This window comes from Echiichthys vipera, assembly GCF_963691815.1.
Source record: "Echiichthys vipera genome assembly, chromosome: 10".
NCBI classification, from domain to species: Eukaryota; Metazoa; Chordata; class Actinopteri; order Perciformes; family Trachinidae; genus Echiichthys; species Echiichthys vipera.
In genome coordinates, this window is record NC_139835.1 from 31,261,937 (window position 1) to 31,274,166 (window position 12,230).

The window sequence follows — 12,230 nt, forward strand, 5'->3', positions numbered from 1 at the left end:
AAATAAATTAAATACATTTTAAAAGCTTATCACATAAAGATTTAAATATATTCTCACTCATGATGCAGCAGCCGTTTCTGGGTTCATACCATTTGTTGCACAGATTCAGACTTTTTAAACGTCACAACAGCTGATTTAAGACGACGACGTCATCACACATGAAGACAACCGGGCTCATTGAGTCCACAAGAGTCTCATGTTTACACTCAGACCCAGTTTATGACCTTCAACTGTTCATGGACCCAGAGAACCCGTTTACATCCATCTGGACCCAGAGAACCCGTTTACATTCATCTGGACCCAGAGAACCTGTTTACATTCATCTGGACCCAGAGAACCTGTTTACATTCATCTGGACCCAGAGAACCTGTTTACATTCACACATCTGGACCCAGAGAACCCGTTTACATTCATCTGGACCCAGAGAACCCGTTTACATCCATCTGGACCCAGAGAACCCGTTTACATTCATCTGGACCCAGAGAACCTGTTTACATCCATCTGGACCCAGAGAACCTGTTTACATCCACACATCTGGACCCAGAGAACCTGTTTACATTCATCTGGACCCAGAGAACCCGTTTACATTCATCTGGACCCAGGGAACCTGTTTACATCCATCTGGACCCAGAGAACCTGTTTACATCCATCTGGACCCAGAGAACCCGTTTACATTCATCTGGACCCAGAGAACCCGTTTACATTCATCTGGACCCAGGGAACCTGTTTACATCCATCTGGACCCAGAGAACCCGTTTACATTCATCTGGACCCAGAGAACCTGTTTACATCCATCTGGACCCAGAGAACCCGTTTACATTCATCTGGACCCAGAGAACCTGTTTACATTCATCTGGACCCAGAGAACCCGTTTACATTCATCTGGACCCAGAGAACCCGTTTACATTCATCTGGACCCAGAGAACCCGTTTACATTCATCTGGACCCAGAGAACCCGTTTACATTCATCTGGACCCAGAGAACCCGTTTACATTCATCTGGACCCAGAGAACCTGTTTATATTCATTTGGACCCAGAGAACCCGTTTACATTCACACATCTGGACCCAGAGAACCTGTTTACATTCATCTGGACCCAGAGAACCTGTTTACATTCATCTGGACCCAGAGAGCCCGTTTACATTCATCTGGACCCAGAGAACCTGTTTACATTCATCTGGACCCAGAGAACCTGTTTACATTCATCTGGACCCAGAGAGCCCGTTTACATTCATCTGGACCCAGAGAACCTGTTTACATTCATCTGGACCCAGAGAACCCGTTTACATTCATCTGGACCCAGAGAACCCGTTTACATTCATCTGGACCCAGAGAACCTGTTTAAATTCACACATCTGGACCCAGAGAACCTGTTTACATTCATCTGGACCCACAGAACCTGTTTACATTCATCTGGACCCAGAGAACCTGTTTACATTCATCTGGACCCAGAGAACCTGTTTACCTTCATCTGGACCCAGAGAACCTGTTTACATCCACACATCTGGACCCAGAGAACCTGTTTACATCCACACATCTGGACCCAGAGAACCTGTTTACATTCATCTGGACCCAGAGAACCTGTTTACATCCATCTGGACCCAGAGAACCTGTTTACATTCATCTGGACCCAGAGAACCCGTTTACATCCACACATCTGGACCCAGAGAACCTGTTTACATCCACACATCTGGAGGTCAACCGACCCCTTTGGAACCGCACAGGACAGTTTTTCCCTCTCCAACATGGATCCTAACTTTGGAGCTGTATTGAACCTCGTTATTGACGAGCTAACGTCTTATATTTGGTACCAACAGATTCCTCAGACCTTCCACTATCTGGTTTCACGTGATACAGCCTCTTAAAGATGGAACGGGTTCAGATTTAAAGCACTTTCACTTGCAGTTTATTCCTGAACAACCAGCATTCATATGTGTTCAAACGTCAGGCCACAAGAAGAACCTTAAAAGAAACATATTTCACAGTACATCAAGTCTCCACCATGGCACAGAACATGGAATCACTAAAAGGCCAAGTAAGTTAAAACCAAGAGCCACTTTGTTGTGCTTTCAGAAATTCAGACGTACTGAGGGATTCTGTAAATGCTCGTGGTTCTGGTTCTGGTTTGTGTTGAAGATACGCACAGAATGAGCTCCTGTACAGCGTCATGGAAACACCAGTCCTGCTGTGCGTGTACAATCCCGCTCCGTGTCGTTGTGAAGCTGTAGTTTGTGACTTTGTACTGGACTGTGGTGCTTCAGTTCATTCACAACAGTACAAAGCCGAATATACAATCATAGGACTGTGTCCGCTGGTCGTGACGCTCCTCAAACAGCTGCACGAACATCAGGAATCATCAAGAAAGAAGCTGAACCCTTAAGAAATCCCAAAATGACAAATATAGTGATGACAGGCACGTTTCAAATATACACACGACGAACTGAGTCCGTCCCCGTTTACCCGCCGACAGTCACGTAAATGCTTTGACGGAGTCTGCGTTCAGTTCACGTCTCTACTGCGGCTTAATGTGAGCAGCACGTGCGTGTGGTAGACACGCACTACAGAGACTCCTCCTCAGATTCACTGTCTGTGTTGGGCTTCGTCAGGAGCCCCAGCTCCTCGCCGTCCTGTGACAGAAAAACAACCAGAAAGAGCGAATCAGAAAGTGGGAACAAACCTGCAGACACAAAGAGCCTCATTCACCGATGTCATCCTTCGCTTTCTCTGAAATGTGTTCACTCTCGTCGTACGTTTAACCATTTATTGCAACACATGGAAATACAGGTATGCTTGACGCTGATGAGCCAAGACAGGGGGCGCCATAGCATGTGCTTCGACCTTTAAGACCAGACTGTTTTGAATGATCTCATGGTTTTTAAAGCCTCATTTGGGTAATGACGTGTTTTTAAACCGCTGAAGTACTCCTCTCCTGGACCAGGCAGCAACGTCCTTAAAGTCTGTGAGATCGGACCAAAGGCATCTCAGGGCGCACTCACACTGTGCGTGCGTCCCGTGCCCCGTGCTTTAGGGTCCTTGTCCCCCCCTCCAGGCCCGTTTGTACTCACACTACCTGGGCCTCGGAGAATGCTTCTTGCTGCCTATACGTCATCACGCCGTAACACGTCACACGCATTGATGACGTCATGCCGATGCGTGGCTTTGTTTCCAGATCTTTCCGTAGACCTCGGAGTTTTTGTGCGTCTTGTCGACTGTTTTTGAATCTTTTCATCGACCAAATCTGCAGTAAACACTCCACCTCCGCATCACACCAACGTGAACCTTTCTTACCTCAGAACCGCCGTAGGACTCGTGCTCGTACACGTGCGCACGCTCGTGCTCGTACACGTGCAAACGTGCTTTACAAAAGCCCACCTCTCCCAAACGGGCCGTGGACGGCAAGCTGGCTGCAGCTAGACGCGGTGCGGTTGCACTCACACTGGTCAAAGGAACCAGACTTTACCCGCAAAACCTGTTTCGGCCCGGTGCAGAAGGACAGTGTGAGTGCGCCCTCCGACACTAACATCTTCACATTGTCACCAAACAAAATAACAGAACCTTCCTCAAAGTCCTGCTAACTCCGGGACGTCAGGACTGAAAGCTTCCTCAGGGCTACACTGACCTGATGAGATAATGGGAGTCTGAATGCTGTTTTCAAAGAAAGGAATCAGGTATGAAGTAATCACATCATAGAGCCTGGGGTGTGTGTGCGTGCGTGCGTGCGTGCGTGCGTGCGTGCGTGCGTGCGTGCGTGCGTGCGTGCGTGCGTGTGTGTGTGTGTGTGAGGAGGGGTTCGGTGAGTGAGTCCTTACCCCTCTGGACCTCTCGAACACCTCTCCGTTGATGACCCGCAGCTTTTCCTGCTGCAGGCTGTACTCCAGGTCCTTGGGCCGGCTGGCGTTGTAGATGAAGATGGACAGCAGGACCACGGGCGCCTGGAGGAAGAAGTCCAGCGAAGGGTGGAAGTCGAAGAGGAAGAGGGAAAGGGCGGTGACCAGGACGGTGGTGATCTGACCCGTCAGCACGTGGAACATGTTGTCTCTGAACTTCAAGATGAAGGCCACAGATAAACCGAGGGAAGCTGAGGACGACACAGAGACGAGAGGGACTTAAAACTACAACAGCTGCAGCGGCGATCGTCCCTGTTCTGACCACATGAGCCTCTAACGTTCACTAACACGTTGCCTCAATGTAACAAAAGGGACATCAGATCAGAAAACACTCGATTGGTCGACTAATCCATCGTTTCGGTTTTACTTTACTGAGGCCTCGTCCACGCAAACACCTGAACTTTTATGTTTATTCTCATCTCATCTTCAGCCTCTGATCCGGGGTCAGGTCTCAGGGGCAGCAGCTCCAGCAGGGGACCCCAAACTTCCCTTTCCCGGGCCACATTAACCAGGTCTAACTGGGGGGTCCTGAGGCGTTCCCAGGCCAGTGTGGAGATCTAATCTCTCCACCTGGTCCTGGGTCTTCCCCGAGGCCTCCTCCCAGCTGGACGTGCCTGGAACACCTCCCTAGGGAGGCGCCCAGGGTTCATCCTTACCAGATGATCCTGAACCACCTCAACTGGCTCCTTTCAACGCAAAGGAGCAGCGGCTCTACTCCGAGTTCCTCACGGATGCTGAACTTCTCCCCCTCTCTCTAAGGGAGACTCCAGCCCCCCTCCTGAGGAAACACATTTCACACGCTTGGACCTGGACCTGGTTCTTTGGGTCCTGACCTGGACCTGGTTCTTTGGGTCCTGACCTGGACCTGGTTCTTTGGGTCCTGACCTGGACCTGGTTCTTTGGGTCCTGACCCAGCTTTCAGGACCACAGGTGAGGGAAGGAACCAGGACTGAGCGGTAGATCCAGAGCTTTGTCTTCCTCAGCTCTCTTTTGGTCACAACGGTGCGGTAGAGCGACTGCAGCACCGCCCCCGCTGCTCCATCGTCCCCTCACTCGTAAACAAGATCCCGGGGGACTTGACCTCCTTCACTTGGCGTGCATCATGTGAGGACTCAAGTCGTGTTCAAAGATAACTTAGGTTTACAAAACAAAACTAACTCTTTTCACTCATATTGACCGAGGGTCGCGCCGTGATTGCGTCATTTACAACTTAAAACTGCGATGTCATCTAGGTAATGTGCTGTTCACTCACCCGTGACCAGCACTAGACACAGGGAGTAGACGTTATGTCCGTGGAGGAGGCCGCAGTGCACGGTGAGACCTCGAGCCTCGCTGCCGAGCCCCAGCGTCAGGCCGTTAAACACCACGCCAAAGGCATACCTGCAGGAGCGTGAAGCACAGGACTCAGATTAGAAGTGAACTCAGCCGTGTTCCTGATCCGCGTTCCTCACTCAGTCGCCTCTCACAGTTTGGTGTTCTGGATGAAGATGCTCTCCGTGAGCTGGTCGCCTTCTTTCAGGATCTTCTCGTTGTAGATGTTGGCCATGGCAGAGATGAAGCACTTGAGGAGGAGGAGGATGTGACCCACACCCAGAGAGCGAAGCCTCTCCACCACCCGGTCCCTCCAGGCCTGACCGGGCAGGGACGACACCCACGACTCACTGGCACTGCGGAGGGAGGGAACATGTGAAGAAGAGGAACAAGACACAAGTGAGACAGAAGGAGATTCCACTTAAAGCTGCATTCTCTCTAATGTCCAGCAGGAGGAGACTCCACTTAAAGCTGCATTCTCTCTAATGTCCAGCAGGAGGAGACTCCACTTAAAGCTGCATTCTCTCTAATGTCCAGCAGGAGGAGACTCCACTTAAAGCTGCATTCTCTCTAATGTCCAGCAGGAGGAGACTCCACTTAAAGCTGCATTCTCTCTAATGTCCAGCAGGAGGAGACTCCACTTAAAGCTGCATTCTCTCTAATGTCCGGCAGGAGGAGACTTCACTTAAAGCTGCATTCTCTCTAATGTCCAGCAGGAGGAGACTCCACTTAAAGCTGCATTCTCTCTAATGTCCAGCAGGAGGAGACTCCACTTAAAGCTGCATTCTCTCTAATGTCCAGCAGGAGGAGACTCCACTTAAAGCTGCATTCTCTCTAATGTCCACTTAAAGCTGCATTCTCTCTAATGTCCAGCAGGGGGAGACTCCACTTAAAGCTGCATTCTCTCTAATGTCCAGCAGGAGGAGACTCCACTTAAAGCTGCATTCTCTCTAATGTCCAGCAGGAGGAGACTCCACTTAAAGCTGCATTCTCTCTAATGTCCGGCAGGAGGAGACTTCACTTAAAGCTGCATTCTCTCTAATGTCCAGCAGGAGGAGACTCCACTTAAAGCTGCATTCTCTCTAATGTCCAGCAGGAGGAGACTCCACTTAAAGCTGCATTCTCTCTAATGTCCAGCAGGAGGAGACTCCACTTAAAGCTGCATTCTCTCTAATGTCCACTTAAAGCTGCATTCTCTCTAATGTCCAGCAGGGGGAGACTCCACTTAAAGCTGCATTCTCTCTAATGTCCAGCAGGAGGAGACTCCACTTAAAGCTGCATTCTCTCCAGACTCTGGAGACTCTTACCTGCTGTTCCTCATCTGCTCCAGCAGCTGCGTGTAGAGGACGCAGGAGTTGGAGGGGGTGGAGAGGGGGTTCAAGTGGAGACCCGGCACAGGTCTGGGGTTTTGGCTGCCCCCTGATCCTGTCGTCAAGGAAACAATGGACATGAAGAGGACACACAACGCCGCCCACTGGACCCAGGACAGGCGCCTCCTGACGGTGAAGGAGGGAAACAAGTTGTTTTTATGAGATTTGGTCACAACAATGTTTGATAAAATGGTTTAACGATAAAAAAACAGAGACTTTGAGCATACAGCAGTGGTCAGTAATGATGTCTACAGTGGTACTCACGCACACGCACACACACACACACACACACACACACACACACACACACACACACACACACACACACAGAGAGAGAGAAACACACACACACACACACAGAGAGACAGGAGGACAGAAACACACACACACACACGCACGCACGCACACACACACACAGAAACACACACACACACACACACACACAGAAACACACACAGACACACACAGAGAGACACACACACACACACATAGTGATGGTATCAGACAGGAGCCAGTTTCTCCGACACCCTGAGTTTCAGTTTCAATATCTGTGTTGCAAAAGAACTGATCAGAAATTTAAATGTTTTTCTGTGTTGCATCAATTATGCGCCGGTTAAACGTTGTGTTAAAAGGTTAAAAAGGCTTTTAAAGGATCAATTTAAAACAAATATATGTCATGGGACAGAAGATTATATTAAAGTGTGTATGACTGAGTTTGTGCTCATTCACATCTATAAAAGTATAAATATTATAATAGTGTAATGAAGCGCTGAAAGACGCTGGAACAGTTTTCTTATGATAAAGATTTCTTTGTGACACACACACACACACACATACACACACACACACACACACACACACACACACACACACACACACACACACAGACAGACACACACACACACTCTTACTTGAGAACCACTCTGAAGAGGACAGCTGTGGTCAGGATGACAAAGTTGGAGAACAGCACAGCCATGGCCTGAGGAGAGAGGGAGAACAGCGGGTTCAGAGATAAAGCAGAGGACTGATACCAACACACACACACACACACACACACACACACACACACACACACACACACACACACACACACACACACACACACACACACACACACACACACACACACACACACACACACACACACACACACACACACACACACACACACACACACACACACACACACACACACACACACACACACTGTGTAAAAACTTGGACGATATCAGAAATGTGAAATCTACATTTGGATAACGTTCATTACAGGAAGTTAGAAGACAGGGTTGTTTAAAGAGCTACCAGTCTGTTTGCATGGGAAAGTGTGATTACAGCGTAAAATCATCCCAGGGTCTTTTTCAAATAAGCCACGGAGACAGGTTTTCTTCCGTGTAACAACTGTTAACGTAGTTAGTGAAGCCAGAGTTTATTAAAGAGTGTTTTAAAGACTTACCTACTGGCCCCTGTACCAGCTCCTCTCATAGTAAAGTCCATTACAGTGGAAGGAGCCCATTGGTGCTTTGTTGTGTGTGTAGGGACTCTTCTCATGCTGCTGCAGAGGTTTGCTGTTATTTTCAGCAGCATTAGTGGTTAAAAAAGACCTTTGAATGCCTTCACCGCGCTGCCCCGAGCTAATCACTGTTAGCCACGTACGCCTGTTAGCAACTCTCCTGGATTTCTACCTTAATAGTTGTTACAGGAAAAAAACTCTCATCTCATCTTCAGCCTCTGATCCTGGATCAGGTCTCGGGGGCAGCAGCTTTAGCAGGGTACCCCAAACTTCCCTTTCCCGGGCCACATTAACCAGCTCTAACTGGGGGATCCTGAGGCGTTCCCAGGCCAGTGTGGAGATCTAACCTCTCCACCTGGTCCTGGGTCTTCCCCGAGGCCTCCTCCCAGCTGGACGTGCCTGGAACACCTCCCTAGGGAGGCGCCCAGGGTTCATCCTTACCAGATGATCCTGAACCACCTCAACTGGCTCCTTTCAACGCAAAGGAGCAGCGGCTCTACTCCGAGTTCCTCACGGATGCTGAACTTCTCACCTCAAAGGCTTATTCGATGCGTGTACGTGCCGTAAAAGACCCTGGGATGATTTTGCGCCGGTATTACAGTTTAATAGAGGCTGAATGTAAAGCTAACACACGATGTTCCCTTCAGTTAGTGTCATGTATCTGATGTTTAAGTGTGAACTCACAGGCTGCAGGTAAGTCATCACGTAGAACACGATGAGGTTGTCGAGGAAGTAGAGGAACGCAGGGACGGCCCACTTCAGGGAGTTGAGGAAGGAGGAGCTGGGGGAGAAGCCCAGGTCTCTGCAGGATCGTCCCTCTGGAGACAAAAAGAACCAGTGACACACAGCACGTCCACGCCACTGCGTCTCCAGCCAAAAACAGCATTTCAAAATAAAAGTCCGTCCACACAGGTGTTTTAGCTCCACACCAGAAATAATCTGCGTCCATGTTAACACACCTGAAAACACACATCAAGTGACCATTCACGCATGTGTGTGTCGGTGTAAACAGGAAGCAGATTGTCTAACGTGTGCATGTTCTCATGTGTTCAGGTCGTCGTTCTCCTCAAAGCAACTTCAGTCAAAAGCAACTGGACTTGGTCATTTGTCAGGGAGACGTTTCACCTCTGATCCAAAAGGCTTCATCAGTTCATGTACGCATCTGACCAGGCTGGGACTGGACCAGGACCAGGACCAGAACCAGGACCAGGACCAGGACCAGGCTGGGACTGGACCAGGACCAGGACCAGGACCAGGACCAGGCTGGGACCTGACCAACTAACTGGTGTGGAGATCCAGGTATTTAACCTCTCACAAGGCCTCAAAACAGTCGTTGGAGTCCAGGTATTTAACCTTGTGAGAGGTTAAAAACCTGGATCTCCACACCAGATAGTTGAACCAGTCCTAGCCTGGTCCTGGTCCTGGTCCTGGTCCAGTCCCAGCCTGGTCCTGGTCCTGGTCAGATGCGTACATGAACTGATGAAGCCTCTTGGATGAGAGGTGAAACGTCTTCTTAGACAAATAACCAAGTCCAGTTGCTTTTGACTGAAATTCCTCTGAGACAGCTGCGGCTTTGGCGTTTACCTCGGACGATGACCCGGACCGACATGGCCAGACAGAAGAGCAGTTTGAGCAACTCAGCGAAGAGATTGACGGACGCAGGGAGGAAGTCGTACTCGTTCTCTGCAAATTGAGCACAAACAAAGAAACACAGTCAACAAACACTTGGGTGAGTGCAGCCTCCTCTCGTCACGGTCGCTCTGTGTCTGTCAGTCACCGGCGTTGGCGGAGAATTTGAGCAGCAGGACGTGACTCGTCCCCAGGGTGACGAAGGCCAGGCCCAGGACCAGAGTGTAGGCCGACGAGCGGGAGCACATCCTGGAGCAGGAGGGGGGGCACGCCATGGCTCCTGCAGGACTGGAACGGGATGCAGTCAAACCTGATGCAACACAAACAAAGAGACACACACACACACACACACACACACAGACACAGAGAGAGAGACACACACACACAGACAGAGAGACACACACACACACACACACACACATACACACACACATACAGACAGACACACAGAGACAGAGACACGCACACACAGAGACCGACAGAGAGAGAGAGAGAGAGACAAACACACACATACACACACACACACACACACACACACAGACACACACACACACACAGAGACAGACACACATACACACACACAAACAGACAGACACAGAGAGAGAGACACACACACACACACACACACACACACACACACACACACACACACACACACACACACACACACACACACACACACACACACACACACACACACACACACACACACACAGACAAACACACACACACAGAGAGAGAGAGAGAGAGAGAGACACACACACAGACACACAGAGACAAACACACACACACACACACACACACACACACACACACCCTGAGTTTCAGTTTCAGTATCTGTCACAAAAGAAACAATCAGGAATGTAAATATGTTGATCCGTGTTGCATCCGGTTAAACTTCGTGTTAGAGGATAAAAGGATAATTTAAAGAAACATATAAATCTGTTTCATGGGACAGGAGATTATATTAAAGTGTGTATGACTGAGTTTGTGCTCATTCACATCTATAAAAGTATAGATATTATAATGGTGTATATATTAATAGTGTATACCTGTACTATAGGTCATCTTACTTCCTGTGTATCCTGTTTTTATTTAATACGCTCATCAAAACAAACAATAACCACCAAACAACACAATGTGTTATTAATTGTGTTAAAATAAATAAATGACAGTCTGGTTAAATGTGAGGACCCTGGTGTTTGTCAGACCCTCTTCTTCCCTGCACCTAAATATTATAGTGTCTATATTGTTCCTGTTGTATTTCCCTGTGTTTATATTGTTCCTGTTATATTTCCCTGTGTTTATATTGTTCCTGTTGTATTTCCCTGTGTTTATATTGTTCCTGTTATATTTCCCTGTGTTTATATTGTTCCTGTTGTATTTCCCTGTGTTTATATTGTTCCTGTTGTATTTCCCTGTGTTTATATTGTTCCTGTTGTATTTCCCTGTGTTTATATTGTTCCTGTTGTATTTCCCTGTGTTTATATTGTTCCTGTTGTATTTCCCTGTGTTTATATTGTTCCTGTTGTATTTCCCTGTGTTTATATTGTTCCTGTTATATTTCCCTGTGTTTATATTGTTCCTGTTATATTTCCCTGTGTTTATATTGTTCCTGTTGTATTTCCCTGTGTTTATATTGTTCCTGTTATATTTCCCTGTGTTTATATTGTTCCTGTTGTATTTCCCTGTGTTTATATTGTTCCTGTTATATTTCCCTGTGTTTATATTGTTCCTGTTATATTTCCCTGTGTTTATATTGTTCATATTTATATAATTGACTGTTTCTAACTGATGCTTCTTCGCTGTTTGCTTCCACTTTGCTGAACAGAAAATGTTCCTTTTGTGGGACTAATACATCTATAATATCTGAAATAATGCTGCTTTTCTTTGGACTGTTGCTCCAAAACAAACTCTCCACAGCAGAAATATCAGACACTTTAAAGCATTTCCTGACATTTACAAACTAAAGGAAGAATAATAAACAATAATAAAGCAGGTCTGACTGAACCAGAGTCCGTGTTCAGTCACAAACGTGAGTTTTTCTGCTGTATTTTCTGCTGGATGTGAACCAAAGCGACACATCTGCAGCTTCACCTCCGTGTTTCTGTGAACACAGGTGCTGACGCGTCTTAGTGACGTCATTGTGACGTGTATTTGATGAGGACGAAGTGAAAACGAAGTGAAAAACGCAACAAATGTCTGCGGGACTTACTTGTTATTGTTGTTATTGTTGTTCTTCTTCTTCTTTCTCCCGACACATAACAGCTGCAGCTGCATTGCTCTTCCGGGTTGATCGGCGCAGGCGCACTGGCACTGGCACTGGTGGTGACGCGTTGACGTCATCGTCCACGCACGGCACGGCACGTCCGTGTGAGCCCCGGAATCTGAATTTCAGAAGCTATATCCCAATTATAATTAATAAAACAGTGTTTATAAAGCTGATATATTCTTTTTAAAGTAGATGTGATTGTAAAGCCTGACATCCATTTATTATGTTTTATGTTTATTTATTTAATTTGTA

At 47.7% G+C, this 12,230-nt stretch overlaps 1 protein-coding gene across 1 annotated transcript; it reads right to left on the reverse strand.

Annotated features, from left to right (window-relative positions):
- Positions 1–1,970: 1,970 nt before the first annotated feature.
- slc35a5 (solute carrier family 35 member A5) lies at positions 1,971–11,992 on the reverse strand. Its single transcript, XM_083921878.1, has 10 exons — positions 11,922–11,992; positions 9,855–10,016; positions 9,662–9,760; positions 8,762–8,895; positions 7,479–7,546; positions 6,505–6,693; positions 5,353–5,553; positions 5,139–5,266; positions 3,809–4,077; positions 1,971–2,626 (listed from the first exon to the last, which is right to left on the reverse strand). Exons 2-10 carry the CDS (start codon positions 9,979–9,981, stop codon positions 2,558–2,560), a joined length of 1,284 nt encoding a protein of 427 aa, XP_083778004.1. The 5' UTR covers positions 9,982–10,016; positions 11,922–11,992; the 3' UTR covers positions 1,971–2,557.
- Positions 11,993–12,230: the final 238 nt, after the last annotated feature.

Bases quoted from the DNA above. Each gene is read 5' to 3' on its own strand.
- slc35a5 (XM_083921878.1), bottom strand. From the start codon at position 9,981: ATGGCGTGCCCCCCCTCCTGCTCCAGGATGTGCTCCCGCTCGTCGGCC. The intron at 7,547-8,761 runs GTGAGTTCACAC...CTCTCTCCTCAG, and splicing joins TGATGACTTACCTGCAGCCT to GCCATGGCTGTGCTGTTCTC. The intron at 5,267-5,352 runs GTGAGAGGCGAC...ACGCTCCTGCAG, and splicing joins TTCATCCAGAACACCAAACT to GTATGCCTTTGGCGTGGTGT.